At 47.1% G+C, this 25,852-nt stretch overlaps 1 protein-coding gene across 7 annotated transcripts in view; it reads right to left on the bottom strand.

Annotated features, from left to right (window-relative positions):
- ACTR3B (actin related protein 3B) overlaps nt 1-25,852 on the bottom strand; it is a 980,748-nt gene that overhangs the window by 889,335 nt on the left and 65,561 nt on the right. Inside the window, exon 10 of one of the 7 annotated variants that reach the window (XM_063606429.1) lies at nt 1,172-25,402. The exons of the other annotated variants lie outside the window; for them this stretch is intronic. Within the exon in view, the coding sequence (XP_063462499.1) occupies nt 25,343-25,402 (60 nt within the window). The 3' untranslated portion in view covers nt 1,172-25,342. Of the gene's footprint in view, nt 1-1,171; nt 25,403-25,852 lie in introns of those variants that run through there. 7 annotated transcript variants of the gene reach the window in all.

Genomic DNA, 25,852 nt, shown 5'->3' with positions numbered 1-25,852 from the left:
TGAACAGTGAGTCCCTCAACAAGTTTACAGGTAAGCAGAAGTCACAGGGAATCAGCACAGAAAAAAAATGCACTTTTCTGTCCCTAGCAACCCAGGTTCTAAGTTATATGATATGAGAGTAGTCCGTTCCTGCTTACTGCTGTTCTGGGGAAAGACAGCCAGGACTGACTACAAAGGGATCATTTTTCTCTCATGCCAGCTCCTAGAACTGCTGTGATAGCACCCACGTGGACTCAGGATTAGAGATGGTGAAGTCAGAGCAGGAAGAATGAAACGGGGCAGAAACCACGGGAAGCCACCAGTGATCCGGCCTTCCATTTGGGGAAGCCACAGTGATCTGGCCTTCTACCTGGAGAAGTGACCAGTGATCTGGCCTTCTACCTGAAGAAGCCACCAGTGATCTGGCCTTCTACCTGGAGAAGCCACCAGTGATCTGGCCTTCTACCTGGAGAAGCCACCAGTGATCTGAACTTCTACCTGGAGAAGCCACCAGTGATCTGGCCTTCTACCTGGAGAAGCCACCGGTGATCTGAACTTCTACCTGGAGAAGCCACCAGTGATCTGGCCTTCCACCTGGAGAAGCTGGCCTTCCACCTGGAGAAGTGACCAGTGATCTGGCCTTCTACCTGGAGAAGCCACCAGTGATCTGAACTTCTATCTGGAGAAGCCACCAGTGATCTGAACTTCTACCTGGAGAAGCCACCAGTGATCTGGCCTTCCACCTGGAGAAGCTGGCCTTCCACCTGGAGAAGTGACCAGAGATCTGGCCTTCTACCTGGAGAAGTGACCAGTGATCTGACCTTCTACCTGGAGAAGCCACCAGTGATCTGAACTTCTACCTGGAGAAGCCACCAGTGATCTGAACTTCTACCTGGAGAAGCCACCAGTGATCTGAACTTCTACCTGGAGAAGCCACCAGTGATCTGGCCTTCTACCTGGAGAAGCTGGCCTTCCACCTGGAGAAGCGACCAGTGATCTGGCCTTCCACCTGAAGAAGCTGGCCTTCCACCTGGAGAAGTGACCAGTGATCTGGCCTTCCACCTGGGAGTGCCACCAGTGACCTGGTCTTCCACCTGGAGAAGCCACCAGGGATCTGGCCTTTCACCTGGAGAAGCCACCAGTGACCTCGTCTTCCACCTGGGATCTGCTCCAATTCTACCAAGTGTCTGTATAGAGAAATTTCACCTCTGATTACCTGCCAGCAGCAGATGTTAGATAAATCATGTAACATGCTGTAGCTGCTCCAGTTGCTAAGGTGAAAGACTGTCAGGGGCTAAAGAAGCCATGTCCAACCCTTTCAATGCAACAACTGTTTTGCTTATCCACAGTGGTGAATACCAAAAACATTATGCACAGGACCTTTTTATTAGCTTGTCAACTGTCATTAGTGTTAGTGTATTTTATGTGTGGCCCAAGAGTTTGTGGCCCAGGGACACCAAAAGGTTGGACACCCCTGGGCTAAACCTTCTACAGTGGCTTGGCCAGGGACAGAGCCTCACAAAACTGTGCCACAATATTTTGTTATCAGCTTCAAGAAGGTCAAGGCTAATATATTGTTAAGGGAGGATCTGGGCTTGGCCTTCAGGGCTGGGAACCAGGGTGGTTCTGAGGCCACCCTTCAGGGCTCTCTGCAGCAGTGAAGCGATCCTCCGGAACCCCCACCCCGCCCCGTTCCTTGGTGTCTGCCCCACACTTCTACTCACAGGGAACAGCCCTGAGCATAGCAGACCCCCTAAAGGGTACCCATGCCTTATGGAGACTATCTGATCATGAACACACTGAATAAAATACCTGGCAATGGTTTTCTGCCCTGAGAACTCTGCAGTCTGTCCTCATCTGGGGGTTTCACTGCTATGCACTTGTTTGCTTTCTCAAAACTCTGTCGGCGTGGCCAATCAAGGAAACCGCTGTCACGTCCATTTCTCGAGAGGCAACCCCCTGACGCCCCTCGCCACAGGGAGACCATGAGGTCACTGGGCACCTGCCTTCTTGACCCATTTTAAGTCTAGTTTTCAAGCCAACATCCTGCCCCAAGATCAGCATCATGAATAATCACTGTTGTCCTCTGTCACCCTGTGGAGAAATCTCTCATGACCAACCTGAGAGCGCCTGGCTCCTGTCAGAGTCTAGGGACCATCAACCACAGCTGCAGCTACGGGGGGTGGCAGCTGGAAATCACGTAAACAGGGTTATATTCTGATCCCTGGCTTCCTTCAGATGGGTCTTGTGGCCTGGTGACTCTTTCAGACACACTGCATACCTAGTTACCATAATATCAAGAATCATAACTTAAAAGCATGTTGGTATTTTGATCATCTCATCTTAGAATAAGCCTCAACTGACCCCTGGTCCTGCTCTCTCATGATTGGCCACGCTGGCCGATGATATTCTGGAGAGACAGACCCTGACTTATATCCAATTAAGAATTAAGTGAGGACTGGGGAAGAACAAGGATGGGTCAGTGCTTGGAATTAGACATTTCTAAGGGCGCTTTTGCTGAGGTTTTGGGGTTTGTATTTTTGTTCTTTTGCTATTGTTTTTCATTTACTTTTTTAAAGCCCATCACAGACACCTCCTTTAAAACTTTTCCAGGCTAAGATTCCTCCAGCCTCGCTCTCTGGCAGGGAACGCTGCAGCCTTGGTCTCCTAACAGCCCATATGTCAGGCGATCCCAAACAGTGCCCCAAGGAAGCCTGGGGTGTCTGAGAGCTGTCCCTTGGCCCACCGCAGTGTAGGAGAGGGGCCACAGGGCCGGGTTCCCTGACTGTCACCCCAGACTGGGTGAGCTCATCCTTCCCAAGACAACTGTCGAAGACGCGGGGCTGCTTCTCACTGTAACACCCAATGGCCGACACGGCACCGTGAGCACACCTGCTGCCTCATCTCCAAATTCTGAGCTATTGTTATTCTGAAGGATAATCTGAGAGGTACATAGTCCATTCCCACCTCTAAGTCTTCTAAATTCTATCACTGGATCCAAAAGTCCCAGGGGAGTGCTCCCTGTCTGCTCAGCACTCCTTCAGTATTCACTCACAAGACTGTTCACCCTCTGAACTTGCACCGCGAGCGGTTAGAAGACACGGCGGGAAGAAACGCGCATCATTATCCACTGTAGGGAGGGGTGAAGGAGGTATTCCTAGTGAGGGTCTAAAGAAGAAATTTCTCTCAGGCCTCAGTGTCAGAAAAAGCTGGGCCTCTTCGGAAAACCCACTGGCCTTAATCCTATGTCCCAGGGGCCCTGTGTCTGCTGAGCAGCTCAGAACCACGAGGGGCCTCTCCCATAGCTAGGCGCGACCACAGAACTGTGTGCACGGGCTCTGTCCTCACCTGACCCTGCTGCGCTCTTCTGCCGCCCTGACTTCTCCTCACCCAGATTCCTTCAGCAACTTCATCCTTGTATATTAGATATACTTTCCTGCCTGTTTCAAATTTTCCACACTAGAAGGCAAGCAGGCAGGAGGGGGCAGGGGTGTGGGTTTCTAAGGACAGACAAATAGGAGAGCTGAAGCCCAGCTGCCTGATCTTCAGGCAAAATACAGTTAATTGTTCAACGAGTTTATGAAAGGATGCTGGGTTCTCATTTTGAATTCCTTTCTTCCTTCAGTAATTGAAGGACAAACTTCAACAGCCTAAACATCCCTGTGATGGGCAGCAAACATCCCACTGCATTCAACAAGCAGTTGCTGTGTTAAAGACACTGAGCTACAGACGCGAAGAAAACATCACGGTGCAAACGCGAAGAAAACATCGCGGTGAGCCCTGCGGAGCGGACTGCAGCCCAGGCACTAGAGCTCACTACAGACTGCAGCTCGGGCGCTGGGGCTCACTACAGACTGCAGCCCAGGCACTAGAGCTCACTACAGACTACAGCCCGGGCGCTAGGGCTCACTACAGACTACAGCCCGGGTGCTGGGGCTTACTACAGACTGCAGCCCAGGCACTAGAGCTCACTGCAGACTGCAGCCCGGGTACTAGAGCTCACTGCAGACTGCAGCTCGGGCGCTGGGGCTCACTACAGACTGCAGCCCAGGCACTAGAGCTCACTACAGACTACAGCCCGGGCGCTAGGGCTCACTACAGACTACAGCCTGGGTGCTGGGGCTCACTACAGACTGCAGCCCAGGCACTAGAGCTCACTGCAGACTGCAGCCCGGGTACTAGAGCTCACTGCAGACTGCAGCTCGGGCGCTGGGGCTCACTACAGACTGCAGCCCAGGCACTAGAGCTCACTACAGACTACAGCCCGGGCGCTAGGGCTCACTACAGACTACAGCCCGGGTGCTGGGGCTCACTACAGACTGCAGCCCAGGCACTAGAGCTCACTGCAGACTGCAGCCCGGGTACTAGAGCTCACTGCAGACTGCAGCCTGAGCGCTGGGGCTCACTGCAGACTGCAGCCCAGGCGCTGGGGCTCACTGCAGACTACAGCCCCGGGCACTAGAGCTCACTACAGACTACAGCCCGGGCGCTAGGGCTCACTACAGACTACAGCCCGGGCGCTGGGGCTCACTGCAGACTGCAGCCCAGGCACTAGAGCTCACTGCAGACTGCAGCCTGGGTGCTGGGGCTCACTGGGATGCTTGAAGATGTCTCAACCTCCCCAACCTAGAGATTCCTAAAAGTTCAGAAATGTAAACAGGGAACTTTAAAACACATACTTTGTCATTCTGAGGATCTGTATCTTTATAACAATCATTTGAATGTTTTAAATGCATTCATTTCAGATTTTTCTTCTAAAAAGCAATTCTATTTGTTTCCTACACTAAAAATAAATAAATAAAACAAAAATCATTTCATGGCTGAATCTTTATTTTCACTTAAGAAAATGCTCAGGAAGACAGCTGCAGGTGGAAGCTACGACTATGCTGAGCTCTCAGCGGGGGCTAAGGCAGGCAGGGCCCTGGCTGATGGCAGATCATCCCTCAGGCGTCCCTGTACCCCACTTTTCCTGAGCCCCGCGAGAGCTGCACACACTACCCCACGAGTAGGCCCCTAAAACAGAGCCAAGTCACTTCAGGAGTGGCATCCATCTCAAGAGATTCTGTGAAGGGAGGTCACAACCCAGCAACAGGCGGGGGCCAAACAGCCCTCATTCGCGCTGCTCCTTTGCGATTCAGAATCCCTGCTTCCTCACCGTGAAACGTCATGTGAGCTCCAAGTGTCCAGCTCAGCACGGAATAGAGCTCCTTGCGGTCAGCACTCTGCATGGGCACCATCAGCGTGGCCACAGACAGTGAACTTTAAAACTAGGCAACAAATAAAACCTGAAGACAACACTGCATGAATACTGGCAAGATTCGGGATGGCCTGTGCCATCAAGGTGCTTCTGGAGAAGTTAGAAAACTCAGAAAGGAACATCATGAGCTCAGAAAGTACTCAGCAAATGAGAAGAATGTGGAACAGGAGAGACAGAAAAAGGGCAAAAAATGAAAACACTAACTGAGGGGTGCTCTGAGTCCAGGTTATAACGTATATTATATTACCCAGCATATACTGTATATAAATGTATATTAAAACTTCAAAGCAAAGACAAGTTGAAGAAAACAAAAGTCCCTAAACCGAGTCAATTAAGACACTCACAGTTGCAGGTGGTGGATAAGACAGCAACGGACCCCACTTGGCCATGGCAAGTGGACAAGATGGTCTCACCAACCAGGTCAACCACAGTATGAGAGCTCACCGGTTGTACTAATTTCCTCTAAATCCTCTCAGATTTACTTCTGGCCTAGAAGTAGATAATCTGTATCTGGTAGCATTACAGGCTTTTTCTGTTGACTTTGCTGTGGTAGAAAATAGATGAAATACAAAAGAGGACTTAACAAATACAATCAGACTCACATTAAATCCTTGGAGTGATACCCGAACTGAACAGTAACTCCACCTTCTTAAGACATACATGGGCTCTTGTGCATAAGGCTCTGTAATAATTTTTACCACTGTAATCAAACTAGGTCACCAAAAAGATAGTGAGAGATAAAATTTATCCTCAGAAAACTTCAAAAAGGCCAGTTTACCCAGCCAAACTGAGAGCTGGATTTCAGACAATAAGAAAGAATTTGTAACAGAAGACATCATCATAAAACTTTTTTTCTTGAAATGGTAAATGACCATTACATCTAGAATGGCCATTTAGTTTTCAGATAAATTTCTATTTCAAATAAACGTAAGCCTAACAACCTAGATTTTTTTAAATCACTATTATGGCTATTTTAATACATTTAAATTCCACTTTTATGTAAAAGGCAAATATTAAGCCAACAAATTAATGTAATAGATTTTTTTAAAAAAACATTTTATTTAAAAAAAAGTTTTTTAGGTCTGGCGTGATGGCTCATGCCTGTAATCTCAGCACTTTGGGAGGCCGAGGCAGACGGATCACCTGAGGTCAGGAGTTAGAGACCAGCCTGGCCAACATGGTGAAACCCCATCTCTACTAAAAATACACAAATTAGCTGGGCATGGTGGCACACACCTGTAATCCCAGCTACTCAGGAGGCTGAGGCAGGAGAATCGTTTGAACCTGGGAGGCGGAGGTTGCAGTGAGCCGAGATGGCACCATTACACTCCACCCTGGGCAACTCCATCTCAAAAACATAAAAATAAATAATGTTTTAATTTAGAAAGAATTTCAAGCTCAGCAAAAGTGATACACTCTTTATTCAGATTTACCTACTGTTAACATTTCTGGTAGAGTGTTTTTATTTATCGTTTGCATGCATTTATTCTGTCCCCTCCCACACGCACACACATCTAGGAGCGGGGAGCATCTGAGAGTAACTTATATACATCATGGCCCTTTACTACTAAATAGTGTGTATTTACTAAAACTGAGAACATTCTTTTACGTTAACACAGTACAACTGCCAACTTCATAAACTTAACATTAATACAAAACTTTAATCTGCTGTTCCTATTCCCATTTTGCTACTTGATTTATTAATATTCTTTAAGGCATTTTTTTTCTCTCCAGTCCAGAGTCCAGTGCAGGGTAAGACTGTGCAATTACTTGTCATGTCTCTGTAATAGGTTTTTTAATTAAAAAATTATTCAGTAGGGTATGAAAATAAATGTTCATTATAATACTTGAGAAGTATTACATGATCTTGAGTTTCCTTCAAAGGCATTATATAAATTCATTTCTTTTATTCACATAACCATATAAACAGTGCTATGCATATGTGGCCAAATGATTTTAGACAAAGTCATCAAGATACTTCAATAGGGAAATAACAGTCTTCTTCAACAAATGATGTGGGAATAATTGATATCCATGGAGTGAGAGGATGAACATTTATTTACTTTCTCATTTCATATACACAAATTAACTCAAAATTTATCACTGAGTTAAATGTAAGGGCTAAAAGTACAAAATTTCTTTTAAAAACCATTTTTTAAAAACTTCGTAATTTTGTGGTAGGCAAAAATTTCTTAGCTAGCACATAAAAAAGCATGAACCATAAAAGAAAAAAGTTGATAAATGGGCTTCCATACATTTCTGTTCTTCAAAAACCACCACTAAGAAAATGAAAAGACAAGCCACAGGCTAGAAAAAAAATCTGCAACACATAAATCTGACAAAGAATTTGTATCCAGGATATCTGAAGAACTCTTACTATTGAGTTGTCACTCAATAAACAAATCAATTAAAAATGGGCAAAAGATTCAAACGGACATTTCACAGAAGAAAATATACAAATGACCGCTAAGTACAGGAAAAGACAGTCAACAATATTTGTCATCAGGATCATACAGCTTAAATCCACCACACACCAAGTCTGGGTTAAGACGAACAACTGCAACTCTTGTACACTGTTGGTGGGAGGGTAGATGCTGTAAGTACTTTGGAAAAACTTAACCATACAACAAAGCAACTGCACTCCTGGGTACTTCCCAAGGAGAATAAAACATATTCAGCAGACACTGAGAACATTTCCAATGTTCATAGCAGGGTTTTTTGTAATAGCTAAGACTGGAAACAACTCAAATGTCCACCAGCAGGGGACGGCTGACTTGTGGCACAGTCGCTCGCTGAGGCGCTCCCAGCAGAAAGAAGGGTCAAATGACATGCGCACCTCAAAAGCACCGAGTGAAGGAAGCCGGAAACAGAGAACACGCGGAGCACTCCATTTCCAGCAGCCCCCCATTATCTGCGGCTCACGCTCCACGGTGTCAGTTACCCGTGGTCAGCCACAGTCTGAAAAGATTAAATGGAAAATTCCAGAAATAAACACTTCGCAGGTTTTAAACTGCACACCATTCTGAGAAGCATGACGAAATCTCGAGCTGTCCCACCCTGTCCCGCTTAGGGCACGAGTCTCTTCTCTTTGTCCAGCATCTCCACACCGTATACGCCACCTGCCCTGAGTCACTCAGTAGCCACCTTAGTGGTCAGACCGACTACTGCAGCATCACAGTGCTTGAGTTCAGGTGACCTTCCCTTTATTTAATAATAGCCCCACAGCACGAGAGTGGTGATGCTAACACACTGTTATAACTGATCCATATTATTATTAGTTATTGCTGCTAGTCTCTTACTGTGCCTAATTTATAAACTTTATCAAAAGTATGTATCTACAGGAAAAAAAGATCATATACAGAGGGTGTGGTACCATCTACAGTTTCAACCATCCACTGGGGGTCTTGGGACGCATGCCCCACGGATAAGAAGGGACTCCTGTATATGAAACTTCGGGAAATCAAATCCCATCTACAGTGACAGGAAGCAGATGGGTGCCTTCCTGGAGCAGGGGCTGAGGAACTTCTGCCAGCGATGGTTCCCTTCTGTACCTTAACTGTGGGGATTATCACGTTAAGTATGTAAACTTGTCACATCTTTTCAAACCGTACATTTAAAATGGTTCATTTGACTCTATATAAATTATATCTCAAAGTTGAACCTTTTAAACAGAGCAACAGAAGACAAAGTGATGGCAAGGGGCCACTCTGAGTTGAGAGGGCAGGAATGGCCTTGCTGAAAAGGTGGCATCGGGGACTTAAATGAGAAAAGATGCCCTAAAGGGGGTGTACATTTGGCCAATGTGTACAGTCTCTAAGTCTTCATTTCTCAATGTTCTGTAACTGTGTGAGGACATAAGATTGAGCCAAGTCGCCCAATTTTATTTTAACATTTTTAACATTTAATCCCCCATAGTTGCTATGGACAACAGGAAAACAATATGCACTATACTTCCAGGCCTTTCCTAAAAGCAAACTCCAGCTCCCACCCTAGTTCCATACCTTGCTTTGTGTTCAGAAATTCTCATGTGAACCAGTAAACTCAACAAACCCTTTACTATTTAAGAAGGAACAACCCTTGATCTCTACTCAGTCCTCCCCAAAGTTAACTGTCCACCCTGTTCCTTCCGCCCTCTGAATACACTCCTGTTGTCCCCACCCTCCAGCCCAACTCCTCCCCACTGGCAAATGTCCTCTTTCACACAGACACACTTTACAGAGAACTCTGGGAGAAAGCGAGAGCTTCTGTGCCCCAGGCCAAATAACAGGTTTAAAACTCGTGTTTTGCTCCTGCCTGAGCTTCGGAACACGACAACTACCAGCAGATACATCCCCACGTCCACTGTCTACACGGATGTGGCACACACAGCGGGTTCCGGATCTGTAAGAACGCAGAGTTGGTGAGGTCTCTTGCACACGCGTCACCAGGCAGGCTGCCGTCCTACATGTCTTCCACCAGCTCTGCCCAGATACTGTTTCTACATTAATGCTGCAAAGTACTCTCATTTTCAGCATGTTGAGCTTCAGCCTAGAATTACTGAACTGAACTTTATCTCTATCCACAGAAGAACTACAGCCTGCGGTTAGAAAGATCCCTGTGTGGGCACGTCCTGGGGAAGGCCGGCCAGAGCAGAGCTGTCCCGGACGGCGCCTCCCAAGGACAAGGTCGAGGGAGCTGGCTCGTACTTCAGCAGCCCCTGAACCGCCCGGCCCTAAGCCGTCCTGCACCACCCATGGGGCCGACTCCCGGCTGCAACTCTTTCCCCTCACCCCACCGCTGACAGCAGAAGTTTCAGGGGACAAGGGGGACCTGCCAGAGCGAGAGTGGAGGGTGGAATACAGTCTAAAAGGAACATACAAGTGTTAAGTGACAGGCTCTATGGAACTGCCGGAGCACAGCCCAGCAGAAGACAAGCATTTAAGAAGACAAAGCAGTAGAAACCCGGTTTTCCTGACAGGGCGTTCGGAGCCCTTCACAATCTGACCCCAGCCTACTCCCTGGAGCCAGGTGGGGATGCCCAAAGGCCTCACACTCCCCCCACTGTCTGGTGCTGGGGCCTGAAGCAAGCAGCAAACCCCCGCACCCGTGGGCTCCCACGCCCTCATCTGTGAAGACATCACCAAGCCACTCGCAGGTCTGAGGGGAAATTAGAGGGTAATGACGTCAGCACCGGCCCAGGGAAGGCAGGACGGCGACAAGCACAGTGGGTTCTCTTGTTTGGCCCTCTCCGCCCTGGGCCATGCAGAGGCTGGAGCAGGGCCAGGTCTACACCCCGTCTGTCCACTCCTCCCTGAAGCCGCCACTACACACAGCGCTCGGTAAGCAGGGGCCCTCCACAGGCATCGTGGAATGAACAAGGAGCATTTCATTTGCTCTACCCTCTGGAATAAAGGGGGTCAGTAAGGGAAAAAAGACTCCAGCAAGTAACTCAAGAACCAGAAACAATAACTGACAATTTCTGATTAAGTCCTTGGACTCTGGTAACCTCCTAATGTTTCTCCCTAGTGCGCGGGTTCTCAATCAGGGACAATTGTGCCTCCAGGGGACATTAAGCAACATCTGGAGATGATTTTGATTGTCAGGACTGGGTGGGGGTGGGAAGGTGCTACTGGCACTTTGTGGGTAGAGGCCAGAGATGCTGCTAAACATCCTACAATGGAAATGTCAACAGCACCAAGGCTAAGAAACCCTGCCCTAGTTAGCGCTGAGCAGTAAAACCAAAGGTGCCTGTACACCAGCAAAGAGGGCCACTGGGGAAGTGGTGTACCACTCTGCAGCTAATCCGAGATGTGCAGGAGTCCCAAAAGGCAGCGGCTGCTCAGGGCAAAAAAGCAAAGGAAACCAGGCAAAATCCCTGGGAACTTTAAAAATAGAAAAGTCAATCGGCTAGAGGCCGCAGCGGGTGAGGAATCTGCTGCCCTGGCCTGGATGTGGAGCGCGATTCCAGAATATCACTTGAAGTCATTTCATGGAATACAATCACAGTGCTTACGCACTGCCTGACACAGCTGAAGGCAATTCCACACACCAACTCCTTTCACCTCGCCAATAATGGGATAAAGCAGGTACTATTCCCATCCCCATTCTGCCGAGAAGGACGCTGAGGCACAGTGAGATCAAGTAACATGCCAAAGTCACACAACTGAACAAGCAGTAGGCAGGGCAGAACACACACCGGGCAGTCTAGAAGCTCTCGGTCACGTGGCATCCACACCTGCAGACCTCATGCTCACCACCATGCAGGATCCACGCACTCAACACACATGGGCGCCACCCCCCGCCCTGCAGCCCATGTGCTCAGCACAGCACTCTAACCACCAGTCCACACTGCCTCCCTTCCTGTGACACAGAATTCGGACCCCACCTTGTATAGACCAATTTGTAAAGTAGCTCTCCCTGTGCTGAGCTGAAATCTGCTACCCACCTGGCCCTGGTTTCTCTCTTTCCTTGGCACTGCTCACCGTCTAGCTGCCCATCACATGTCCCAAGACAGCCTCATGCTCCTGCCAGGTCACAAGTCAAACAATGCTACTTCCCTCAACCATTTCTCACAGGCCATCTTTTCAGGAAGTCTTGCTGTTCTGGGGACGCTCCTCTGGATATACTTCAAAATCCAACAACAACCCTCTTATAATGTGGACTCCCCTCCACAGCAGAACACAACACCATCAACACAGCATGTCTCCCCGGGACAAACAGAAAGACTCTGAAGCAGTGAGGTGGAACCCTGCCCTTGAGGGCCAATCAACGTCAAATGACTTGCCATCTCCTAATAGAGCAAAAAGTGGTCAGTGGCTGTAAAAACCTCTACGTCTGACACAGTGGGAAATGGAGGAAGCATGACTACTTTTTAAATTATTATTATACTTTAAGTTCTGGGGTACATGTGCAGAACGTGCAGGTTTGTTACACAGGTATACACGTGCCACGGTGGTTTGCTGCACCCATCAACCCGTCATCTACATCTCTCCTAATGCTGTCCCTCCCCTAACAGGCCCACCAACAGGCCCGGATGTATGCTGTTCTCCTCCCTGTGTCCATGTCTTCTCATTGTTCAACTCCCACTTACAAGTGAGAACATGCAGTGTTTGGTTTTCTGTTCCTGTGATAGTTTGCTGAGAATGATGGTTTCCAGCTTCATCCATGTCCCTGCAAAGGACATGAACTCATCCTTTTTTATGGCTTCATAGTATTCCATGGTGTATATGTGCCACATTTTGTTTATCCAGTCTATCAGTGATAGGCATTTGGGTTGGTTCCAAGTCTTTGCTATTATGAACAGTGCTGCAATAAACATATGTGGGCATGTGTCTTTATAGCAGAATGATTTATAGTCCTTTGGGTATATACCCAGTAATGGGATTGCTGGGTCAAATGGTATTTCTGGTTCTAGACCCTTAGTCCCTTTGGAGGAAAAGAAATGAACCCATTCTTAACCACCAACGACCATGTTGCACATGACAAACAGAAAATCAAAAATTAAGTGTTACAGTAACTGAAACCAAGGAAACCCTTTCTCGTCTTAACACTCAACTACAAAAGCATACCTCCCCCCTCGCCCAGATGAAATGGAAAAACTTTAATGGAAGGGTTATTTCCATTCTAAAAGTTACTTTATACAAGGAAAAGGAAAAAGCCCTAGACCCAACTTCGCAGGCTTCACAGCCCCTCACACTGTCAGCATCCCTTTCCTGCTGCTTGAAAACATAAGAAATAAATGAGAGAGCAAACCACAACAAAGTCGGTCCGAAGCCTCTCAGCCTTGCCGACGACAAACCATTTCTCAGTGTGACAGGTACTGTTATTACCAACACACAATCCAATATTCTCTGAGAAAATGACATGGTTGAGAGTCTGCCTCTCATTCCTAAAATGTATTCAGCAGGGGTCTTGATGGGAGATTAAACACAAGGAGACGTCCCCCGAGCAGCTGAGGGGCGGGATCAGGAGAGAACAGACTGTCCCCACTTATTTTCTTAGTACCCCTTCTCTAACTTTAGCTAGCTTGCTTGCATCAAAGTAAAACTGGTTTTCTAACTAGTCTTTTATGAGGATTAAAACGTTGTCTGAGCTTATTATTTTTCAACTCAAGTGACTATCCAGAACTACTCTGATGGCTTAAATGTGGCTTATAGGCGTCACTTGCTTTGGTTTCTTATCACCTGTGCTTGTTTCACCTTCAGAGTGAGGAAAAAGCAGAAAAAAAGAGAAACATGTGAAATTACCAATAAATGTATTCTTTCCATCTCATCTCAAAGTAAAGCAACAGTGCTTACTCTAATAATTCTGTACCTCAGAAATATACACATTTAGCCTAATAGTGTCTCTTTTTTTTGTTTTTTTGGTTTTTTTTTTTTTTTTTTGAGACAAGTTCTCACTCTGTCACCCAGGCGGGACTGCAGTGGTGCAATCCTAACTCCCTGTAGCCTCCACCTCCCAGGCTCAAGCAATCCTGCTGCCTCAGTCTCCCAAGTAGCCAAGACTACAGGTGCATGCCACCACATCCAGCTAATTTTTTTAATTTTTCTTTTGTAGAGATGGGGTCTTGCTATGTCAACCAGGCTGGTTTCCAGCTCCTGGTCTTAAACAATCCTCCTTCCTCAGCCCCCTAAAGTGCTGGGATTACACACATGAGCCATGAAGGCCGGCCTGCATTCTTAATCAATTTCCACAAGGAAGAGTAAGTAAACATTTTTCTAAGAAATAAAGAAAAGATGTCATAAATAATAACATTTTAACATTTTAAAATAAAATCACTTTACTTACAGAAAAGCAGCAGATTATCCCACACAACAGTCTGAAAGAAAGCTCTCATCAGCAAATCTAGCCCAGACAAAACATTTTAAAATGCCCTATTCATCTAATACTGTTTTCAAAGTAATGACAGAAATAGCATACATCACTGCTTTATTTCACTGCTTATAGAGCACAAACCAACCTTTTTTTTTTTTTAAATAGGGTGTCCCTTTGTCGCTAAGGCTGGAGCGCAGTGGTGCAATCACAGCTCACTGCAGCCTCGACCTTCTGGGCTCAAGGGATCCTCCCACCTCAGCCTCCCAAGTAGCTGGGACCACAGGTGCATTCCACCACAGCTGGCTAATTTTTTTGATAGATGGGGTCTCCCTGTGTTGCCCAGGCTGGTCTCAAACTCCTGGGCTCGAGCAATTCTGCCTTGGCCTCCCGAAGTGATGGGATTACAGAGGTGTGAGCCCCTGCACTCAGCTTAACATGATGACTTCCTAAAATCAGATTCTGAACTCAAGGTTTGTTTACTTTCGCAGTTTAACAAATATTTACTGAGCCTATCTTTTGAAATACTTCTTTCAGTAAGATTATAGAGTTGGTCTTCAAATCTAAAGTCAAACCCCCCAGACAGCAGACAAAGGCCCCTCAGGTCTCACCCCAACCTGTACCCCCGCCCTCCGGCCTCCACATCTCTGTGGTCTTGCAGACTCTGAGCATCTCTGAGGGATGTCTCTAGTGCCTGGAAAGCCCTTGCTCACCACCTCACCAGCCTGGCAACCCCTCCTTCCCTGACTCCTCTGTGAGAGCGCAAAGCCCCCAGGCCCCATAGCCTGCCGGGCATCTCGTTCACCAGGTCAGCAGCATTCACTGAGCACCTCGCATGGGCCAGGAGTGTTCTAAGCACCACGGGTCAGCAATGAATCTGACATATCAAAATGGTCGCCCTCTTGAGATGTGTTTCGGGTAGGGAGACAGAACTATTAAGTATAAATAACTAAAATATATAGCAAATTAGGAGATGAATGTTATGGAGAAAAAAATAAAGCAAGGCTGGGCAAAATGACGTGGGAAAAAGCGCGAGGTGCAGTCTAGAGCAGGGTGGTCAGGACGCCTCACTAGAAGACGGCATTTATTGCACTTTGCCCATAATGTGTTTGTTACCAACTGAAGGTTTGAGGAAACGGCACCAAGCAGGTCTGTCAGCGCCATTTTCCCAAAAGCACACGCTCACTTCGTGTCTCTGTATCAGCATATTTTAGCAATAACTTATTTTTTAAATGAAGGTATGTACACTGGTTTTTTAGACATAATGCTATTATACACTTAAACCATAATATAGTGCAAACATAGCCTTCATGTGCACCAGGAAACCAAAAAATGTGTGTGGCTCACTTCATTGCACCATTCACTTCACTGGGATGGTCCGAAACTGAACCCACAAAATCTCCAAGTTATGCCTGTAGTAATATCTATCACATATCAAGCACTACACTTCAGCCTGTGTAAGGGTGACCTAATAATTCCATGAGACGCTTACGCCTGGCCCATCCTGCACCTGAGGACGCAGGGGCTGGGGAATGAGTGCAGTCACGATGCTAGGAAGCGGCTCAGCCCACGTGGAGACCCACGCGGCTTGGCCCTGACGCCTATACTCTTAACCACGACAAACTAAAAATAATACTGCTCAAAACGCTTCCCACAAAAGCCAAAATCCAATATGATCGATTCTTAAAAAAACACTTAATTCAGAAAACAAAGTGATCGCTTATCACTTTTGATACAGTGTGAGAAATCAGCAGATCTCCTGGATGACGTTCTGGCGGTCAGCAGTCTTCTGGACACTTTCCGGACACCAGCCCACAGTCATTCCCTCCCACGGCCCACTCAGAACTGCACCTGGAAATCCAAACGCATTCAAAAACTGGCTAAGCCAGGTCAGCATTTTAGCCAGAAAGTATCTGCTTCACTCAAGCCAGCAGATTCTCAAATCACAATCATTTGACTCAAAAAGCACCATTAGTTACAGACTCCTGTGTATGCCAGATTATGCCAGAAAAGCATACATGTCCTGGTAATGCAATAAATCTTGACCTAAGCTAGAAGAATGTCAAAAACCTAAATACAGAAAAAAGAGTTGGTATCGAAACAGACACAGCATGGAGCATCAGGCCTCATTACAAATCATGTTTTTAAAGAATTTCAGTCGCTTAAGAAAGGGCTCACAACATAATGCTGTTAATACATAGCATATGAAACATAAATACAACAGGACATATCTATCCACCTATTTACAGTTCATGAAAATAAAAGGGAAAGATGAAGTAATAACATAAACAGCGACAACCGGGCGCGGTGGCTCACACTTGTAATCCCAGCACTTCGGGAGGCCGAGGCAGGCAGATCACCTGAGGTCAGGAGTTTGAGACCAGCCTGGCCAACATGGCAAAACCCCGTCTCTACTAAAAATACAAAAATCAGCCAGGCGTGGTGGCGGGCAACTGTAATCCCAGCTACTTCGGAGGCTGAGGCTGGAGAATTGCTTGAATCCAGGAGGCAGAGGTTGCCGTCACTGGAGATTACACCACTGCACTCCAGGCTGGGTGACAAGAGCGAAAACTCTGTCTCAAAAAAAAAAAACAAAAACAGCGACTACAAAGGAGTAACTTCTCCTTTGTAAAAGTGTTTTTTACATCTCAAATGTTCTAAATTGAACATGAATTTTAGATTGGAAATCATGCACTCTGCTCATCTGTAGAGTCTAAGTTCTCTTCGGTGAAACTCTGACCACCCTCCTCCCTTCAACCCCGTCTCACGGCACACCTTGCTTCCCACCCGGGGTCAGCCACCGTCTATTTACTCAGTTCACTATATCGACTGAATTCCTCAATAGCCCGCAACCTTACCTTGCCGGATAAATGTATATTTCATGATGCCAAATAAAAATCTCCATTTTAAACCACCTCTGCAGATGGAAAGGCCCTGTCTTTATGCTGGTAAAAGAATGTCACAGCACATACCATTATAAACGCCACACATAACCCATTCATCTCCTGAAATTTATGTCAGAAAGATTGGAAATAAAATCTATATTAACAGCAAGTGCTTAATATCAAATGCGGTATTAAAAATAACAAAAATTTTCATTCCTGTAATACTAAGAGGCTCTCTTCTTAACTCCATTTAACAGACACACAGTGCCACCTATCAGCCATCCTCTGTAACTGCAGGTGCAAGGTAAAGAACCGCTCACAGACAAGCCTTCCCCTCTCCCTGCTATTTACATGCCAAAGACCACCACAGGTTAAGAGGACAGCCCTATTAGAAGCCCCTGCTCTTTCTATATTGTGTTCTTGAAAAGTTTTACTTCCTTAGGAACTGGAGCTTTTTACTGCTGAACTGAACCCAGAGATTGCAATCCCAGCGAAGTCTGAACAAATCTATGTCTAAAATACGGGCTGTTATGATACCCAACGGTGTCCTAGGAGAAATCCAAGCCAATCTCCAGGTCCAGCCCTCAACGGCCGCCTGATGGGAAGGGACATAACAATTAATGGCAAATTTCTTACAAGGATTACCCACACGTCTTCTTTCCTCTAACCACACCCTCTTCGGCCTGCAACTGCCGTGATTTGGCCTCTGCCCAGCTTCTCTCACAAGGCTGCTCACCCCTGTGTGGTGAACCAAGGGCTAACCTCTTGACCCTCAACCTGTGTGACCTCTCAGTGCCACTTAACAGGGCCCCCTGGCTTCTAGAGTTTTCTTTCTCTTCTCAGGCGACTCCTTCTTGACTTCTGTGACAGTTAATTTTGTGTGTCAACTTGGCCAGCGCACAGCACCCAGTGATTTAACCAGACACTAACCGAGGTGTTGCTATGAGGGTGTTTTGTGGATGTGGTCAACATTAAGGAAAGATGACCCTCTATAATGTGGTTGGGCCTCATCCAGTCAGCTGAAGGTCTCAAGAACAAAAACTGAGATTTCCTCGAGAAGGAATTCATTTCCCCGAGAAGGAATTCTGCCTGAGTTTCCAGCCTGCCAGCCTTCCTACAAATTTTGGACTTGCCAGCCTGAAAGCAAGCCAATTCCTTACATTTTATAGATAATGTAGAGATAGAGATAGTGGCCAGGTGTGGTGGCTCACATCTGTAATTCCAGCACTTTGGGAGGCTCGAGCCCAGGAGTTCGAGACCAGCATGGTCAACACAGCAAGATCCCATCTCTTAAAAGAAAAAGAGATCGTGAGATACCCGCTATTGGTTCTGTTTCTAAAGAGCCCTGACTAACAATCTCTCTGCCCTTCTTTCTCTGCTCATCCTTAAAAGCCTGACCTTTCTGCTGGTTCAGGCTAAGGCCGTCTTGTCCTCACCTGCTACTCTCCCTTGGTGACATCCATGTGCAGACCTTTTGTTTCTGTGAGCACACCTTTGGTCCTCAAATCTCTATGTCTGGCCCAGACCTGCAAAGCCTCCAACCTATAAATGCAACTCAACATCTCCACCAAACTAGACCTAGTCTTCCGCTGCCTCAGAAGGGTGCCCCGCTCCTGTATCTCCTGTCAGTAAATGACCCCCCACCCTCCTAGATAAGCAGCAAGAACCCTGAACCTTTTCCTCCCACTTGTCAAGCTCTCACCTATGCTCTGGAGCCTCTCTCCTCTCCCGGCTTCCTCCATGAGCCACCTACAGCCACTTCCCAATACGGGCACTGTCCTGCCTCCGCGTGGTTCTACAGTGGCCTTCCTAAATCCAGACTCCATCTCCAATCCACATCCCCTGGTGCAGCCCAAGCACTTTTCTAGAACTTAAGTTGGGTCACATTACACTCCTGCAGAAAATCATCAACGCCCTCAGGATAAAATCTAACTCCATGCGAGGCCCCTCCAGGTGGATAGGCCTGTCTTTCCTCAGAGCCCCAGTTGGTAATGTTGGCCCCTGTGCCTTCCCCATAAGCCCTGTGTAATCTGGCCCCAAGCACATCCCAGGCTTCACACTCCCCATTCCCACGTTCAAACATGAGGTCCAGGGAGGCTAAATTCCCTCCAGACCCACAGGATCGCGCTACTCTCCTTTACCCTAGTGCTGCACACAGATCCTGCTGCTGGAAAACCCTTCCCCTCCCATGCTGCATTCCCTGCACTGACCAGGTCACACCAGCCTTCCCTCCGACCTGAGTTGATCTGAGTCGTCCTGTAGGACGGCCGTCAGCCACATATGGCAATTTTAACTCACAATAGTTAAAGTTTAAAAGGCTGTTCCTCAGCTGCACCAGTCACATTTCAGGGGCTCAGTGGCCACCCTGGGCAGCACAGAGACAGACACTGCCATCACCACCGAGCACCACTGGAGAGCACGGACCCGGATCCTCACACTCCTGTCCACACGGAGGCCCACCCCGGGCTCTTGCGGCTCTCCCAGCACAGCCCTGACATGCCCTGGCTGCTCAGCGCCCGCGGTGGGACCTGGCGCTCTGCAGGTGCTCACTGACATTACTCGATGTTGCCACAGTGGCAGAGCTCCGCGATCCACATCTCCACCGGCCTCCCACGGCAACAGGTGTCTTAATGTTCTTGTGAGCTGGGCAAGTCAATGTCCAGTTTCCAGTTGTTAACATCAGCCTTCCCTTCCCACTAAGACAAAATCATGCCATTTGGGGATTTATCAACAGGAAGCATCAAATAGAAGTTATGAGGGATATTAGTGTGGAACTGGGGCTAAAAGAGCAGAGCTCTGGAACCTTCTCTGCCCACTAGCCTGACCAAACCAGAGCAGCTACCTTTTTATCTGTTCACATATTACACTTCAACCAGGACTTCATCTGAATAAAAGACCTATTTGAAAAGACGAAAAAACCAATGATATGTATTTTTTTCTGATTTTCTCTCTTCAAATATTAAAGGTATTTAAACATACTCTTAAACATTAAAAATTAAAAATAGAGCCGGCGCAGTGGTTCACGCCTATAATCCCAGTGCTTTGGGGCTGAGGCAGGATGATCACTTGAGGCCAGGCGTTTAAGACCAGCCTGGGCAACAGAGCAAGACCTCAACTCTACAAAAAAAAATTTTTAATTAGCTGCAAGTGGTCGCCCACACCTGTAGTTCCAGCTACTCGAGGGGCTGAGGTGGGAGGACTGCTTGAGCCCAGGAGGTCGAGGCTGCAGTGAGCTGTGATCACACCACTGCACTTCAGCGTGGGCGACTGCAGTGAGCTGTGATCACACCACTGCACTTCAGTGTGGGTGACTGCAGTGAGCTGTGATCACACCACTGCACTTCAGCGTGGGTGACTGCAGTGAGCTGTGATCACACCACTGCACTTCAGCGTGGGTGACTGCAGTGAGCTGTGATCACACCACTGCACTTCAGCGTGGGTGACTGCAGTGAGCTGTGATCACACCACTGCACTTCAGTGTGGGTGACTGCAGTGAGCTGTGATCACACCACTGCACTTCAGCGTGGGTGACTGCAGTGAGCTGTGATCACACCACTGCACTTCAGCGTGGGTGACTGCAGTGAGCTGTGATCACACCACTGCACTTCAGCGTGGGTGACTGCAGTGAGCTGTGATCACACCACTGCACTTCAGCGTGGGTGACTGCAGTGAGCTGTGATCACACCACTGCACTTCAGCGTGGGTGACTGCAGTGAGCTGTGATCACACCACTGCACTTCAGCGTGGGTGACTGCAGTGAGCTGTGATCACACCACTGCACTTCAGCGTGGGCGACAGAGCAAGGCTCTGTCTCTCAATAGTAAGTATTTATTTATTTTATATCTATAACTCATTTACCCTGCAACATGCTTCTCTAGTTTAAAATGCATTCACATAATTATATATATTCAATTCAAGCAATTTGTTACAGAAAAATCAATCCCTTTGCTATAGCAGGATGTATTTACATCTGCTTCACAAACTTCATGAAGAGTTTTTAACAACTCCCAACCCACTGCTGGACCCAGACTGCTGGAGCAGGCTAAAGATATTTTATTGCTGGCCCCACCCTCCCTCCTAGGTTTGTTTCCCACTACCTTCCCCACCACCGTAGGCTGTGGTCAAAACAGGCACCGCAGGCATCTGCCCACTCTCCTTCTATCTGCGCTCATTATCTTCCCTCCACCTGGCCTGTCCACCCACCCCCAGCTCTGCAGGCCAAGCTCTCAGACTCAGCTCAGATGGCAGCTTCTCAAAGCCTTTCTTGATCCCCTCTAATTAAATGCAATCTGCCCCTTCTCTCAATTACCATAATTTGCATGATTCACTTTAATGACATTTAGCTTGTAGTGGTTCCCATTAGAGTTATTTCCGTATTTTTAGCTTTTTTATAAGCTCTTGAAGTCAAGAACCGAATCATCTCGTACATACTTAAATCCCCTAATTTAACAACAGTGTCTTGTACCTAGTAGGTACTCAAGTACCTCCTGAATAGAACTGAGAAGTAGAAACACATCCATTACATTACAAAGCAATTCAAATTGGCTTCCCCCTCAAGTAAAGCGTGCAAGTTACTAAACACTGGCTGATCCAAGAGTGGGCTGGCGCTGATGGCGGTTCTCAAGTTAGAAGCACATTAGAGTCACCTGGGAAGCTTTTACGATCCAGGTGTCCAGGCTCCACCCAGCCCAAGCCCAATTACATCAGAATCTCCCAGGGTGGGACCCAGACTCCGGTCCATTTTACAGCTCCTGGATGAAGCCCACGGTGGGCCCAGGCTGATTTTCACCTGCTCTCACACGGAGGCTTCCCCGCAGGCCCCACCTCTGTCATTCCCTGGAGGCGGAACAGATGAAGCAGATGTGTAACTACCCTTCTCATCTACGTCAGACGGAAATAAAAATCAGACAGATGATGGCTACTTTCATCTAAAAAAACTGTTTTGCTTGTTTAAAGATTCTGAATTTTTAGTCAAACTCACAGAAGCAGAGAGTGGAATGGCAGTTACCAGGTGCTGCGGAGTGGGGAGATGTTAGTCAAAGGGAACAAACTTGCAGTCAGAAGATGGGCAAGCTCTGAAGGCCTAATTCCAGCACGGTGAGTACAGTTAGGAAGAGGGTACGGTGTAGTGGAAATCTGCTGAGAAAGGAATCTTACATATTCTCACTGCACACATTGAAAAAGGTAGCTGTGTGAGGTGATGGATGTCTTCATTAGCTTGATTGTGGTAAGCATTCCACGATGTACATACCTGTATCAAATCATCACACTGTGCACCTTAAATATGCACAATTTTCCTGCTCTTGATGTGTGTGTGTATATATATATATATACACACACACACAATTTTTACTTGTCAATATACCTCAAAAATATACCTATTAAGTACTCATAAAAATTAAAAATTATATTTCAATAAAGCTAGGAGAAAAAAGCCCCACTGGCCCAGACGAGCGCCTCAAGGCGCAGGTGTGGCAGAGGGAGAGAGACGACCTCTTCTGAAGCCAAAAGCGCATCTTCAGGGCACCCACTCTGTTGGTCTATGTGGCTAGCACAGCTGACCAAATGAGGCTGTGGAACCAGTGAAAGCACACAGGTAGCCGAGGTCAGGAATCGGCACCATCACTCCTGGAGAGAGGGCGTCTTACCCGGCAAGAGTGGCCCAGCAGGTTGGAAGCACTGCATAGTGAACCAAGAGGAAAGGCACACCCCTAAGACACAGGAACGAGCGGCCGTCCAGAGAAAGGTGACTGCGTGCTCTGCAGAAGGATTTGCAGCATGTCTTCTAACCAGAGCAGTGTTTTAGAATTATTTTTAAAAACCCACAGACCTACTGATCTGTGCACTTGCTAACACAGACGATTCGGGGCATGCTCTCCACCGCACTAAGGAGCAGGAGTTACAGAAGGGAGCGTAGCAGGGAGTGCACCGAGCAGGAGCGAACCTCGTCAGTGCAGCTTCACTGCTCAGACACTGCTTCTGGAGGGACCCTCCTCCATCCCACACAGCGAGAGTCCATCTGGGAAGGCTGACGGCTTCCAGAAACCAAGTCAGCAGGAGCCCTAGAGTAGTGTGTGACTCTACCCTGGGCTGTGAGCAGAGCTCAGCAGTGACTCTTCCACAGTCTTTCCTAAAGGCAGCACTGACTTGCTGAGGAACTAGCAAAGGTCACGCCTCAACATGCACCGCCTGAGGAGGGTCCGCAGATAATTGTCACAGGCCAACCCGGACAGTATTAGAATGAGGCTTTCATAAGTAACTCCTCACATGTCTACAACAGGCTCTCTCCTACTTTTGTAAATAAAACTTTATAGGAACCCAGCCACTCCTAGTCGTTCAACACGGTCTTCGGCTGCTCTGGCAGAACTGAATAAATGCAGCACAGACCATACGGCCTGCAGAGCCAAAATGATTCACCATCTGGCCCTTTACAGAAAAAGTTGGCCAACTCCCGGTCTCATATCACCATGGGGAAAAAAACACTACAGCAGCTGTTACCTGGCAGGCTAACGCACAGAAACGGGCGTTCTTAGGCCTCAATATTAAACTTCAACTTAGTCATCAAGCCCCATACTTTGGAAAGAAGTCCCTTTCTTCGTGGCTACAGGAGAGGCAGTGGTGCCCACCAAACATTCCATCACCCTCCCGCTTCCGGTGCCCGGTGGAGGCTGGCCCACGTGACGGCCCGTGGAGGAGGGGTGGAATGGCGCACCAGCTGTCTCCTCCCCGGCAGCGGGGACCTGAGGCGATGTGTTCCAGAAGGGCAGCCACAACACGGTGATGGAGCCTACTGCCGACCACACCAGACGTGAACCACGTGCAAAGAAATAAACCCTTGCTGCTAAACACTGAGATTTTGGATTAATTTTTATCGTAACATATTCTGGTCTACTCTAACTTAGGTGGCAAAGGAGGTGACCTCCTTTGTGTCTCTCCTTTCCCACAACCGGGTATAGAGTTCAGCTATGTGACAAACGAGAAAGCATGGCCAGCCCCAGGACCTTCAATCCTTCCACCTCTCAATCCTACGTGAATTCTCTATCACTTGCAAGGCACTCATAACACTGGAGAGGTCCTGTTCAAAAAAACCAAGACGGCTGAGGGAAGACAGGATTTATTCTGCACAAACTTGACAGCCAGGGCCAAGCTACACCCTTCTGAAAGCCACAGAGAAGAAATGATTATCCTAGTGACAAAGTGGTCAGGGACAGGGTTTCCCTCTTTGAAGAAGAATCTTGCTGGCTATGGTGGCATGTTCCTGTAGCTACTTGGGAGACTGAAGCAGGAGGATCGCTTGAGCCCGAGAGGTCGAGGCTGCAGTGAGCTGTGATCACGCCACTGCACTCCAGCACAGGCAACAAAAAGAAGAATCCTCTTCCCTCCGCATTTTACATAATTTTCAGTGTGATACGGTGGGAAAAGCATGAGTCTTCAAAGATGCGGGAAACGGGCTTAAAAGCCAACCGTGCCACTTGGCAGCCACATGATCTCACCTAGCACATAACCCAGGCGCCTTTTGCCACCTTTTCCCAACTCTGGGGCTCAGTGTCATTATCTACTAAATAAGGGGCTCCATCTACATGGTCTCCAAGACCATCTCTGCTCCAAAACTTCTATAAAGTCCAGGGAGCTAAACTGTCAAACAAGAAAATTCCCACCCCGTGAGGAGCAATCTGTAACTGCTGGCAGTTTCCTCTGCTTTATGATGGGATTAAGATTGAACAGTGTTCCCTGCTGCTGCTTTCACTGATGAGGAGACACAGCTAATGTCAGGCGGGATTGAAGTGGGAAGGACATGACCCGCTAGCTTTCTTAATTTGCATACTCCAGTCTCTTTCTAGTTCCCTTTGTACTTTGTATTAGACAAGTGTTTAAGAATATGCAGCAAAAACTGAACTATAATTTGTTTACACCCACAAAAGTTATGTAAACAGAAAAAAATTTTAATTATAAAAAAATTTTAACAGTAAAATTTCAAACAACTTTAAAACACAAAATGGAGAAAGTAAAAGTTATCCATCATTCCACCCCAAAGATATTTTATTTACTTTAAGAGTTTAGCATACATAATTCAAAAAATACGCAAACTATATATTTTATATAAAATGAAATATATGTAAATTTTACAAGTTCCTTTTTCACTTCATATATACTATAGCTATCTTTTCATCTGAATTTATATTGATTTACCTCATTCTTTTAAAAAGCTACATAGTATTCCACGGCACAGGTGATGCAATGCTGAGTGCTGTCAGTTGAGCATGATTCTCTTCTCTGTACAATTCAGCCACCTGAGTCTGAGTAAGGCGAGTGAGTCATGCCACTGAGCTGACGGCGCGACTCACTCAAGCAAAGACTGATTAAAGGTGCAGGAAGGCTAATTGCCCATCACCTCCTGCTCACCATCTCGGGTTGTCAGTAGGATTTCTTCTTACTCAATAATCATATAGACTAGATTTTCCTCATTCCAGGTTTCAAAATTCCCTGAAATCTAAGAATTTTGAAAAAAATCATAATAATACATGAGCATATTCTATCTGACTGTCCCATTTTGGGCTCTAACTTCTATGTGATGACACCACATTGGCACCAAACCCAAATATGCATGAAACGAAACCAATGGAATTCACGGAAAGCATGGGGGAGGGCACCGCTCTTACTTTCCATCGATATTTGTGGCTAAAACTGTCCACCTTAAAATATATCTTGTCAGATAATAATAAAATATATTTACAATACTGAAATACTTCCAGTTGGCCGGGCATGGTGGCTCATGTCTGTAATCCCAGCACTTTGGGAGGCCAAGGCGGGTGGATTGCCTGAGCTCAGGAGTTCGAGACCAGCCTGGGCAACATGGTGAAACACCGTCTCTACTGAAATACAAAAAAAAAATTTCGCTGGGTGTGGTGGCATGCACCTGTAGTCCCAGCTACTCAGGAGG

This window comes from Pan paniscus, chromosome 6 (assembly GCF_029289425.2).
Source record: "Pan paniscus chromosome 6, NHGRI_mPanPan1-v2.0_pri, whole genome shotgun sequence".
Classification (NCBI taxonomy): Eukaryota; Metazoa; Chordata; class Mammalia; order Primates; family Hominidae; genus Pan; species Pan paniscus.
Note: the sequence above shows the minus strand (reverse complement) of the source record. Positions and strands in the feature narration are given on the sequence as shown.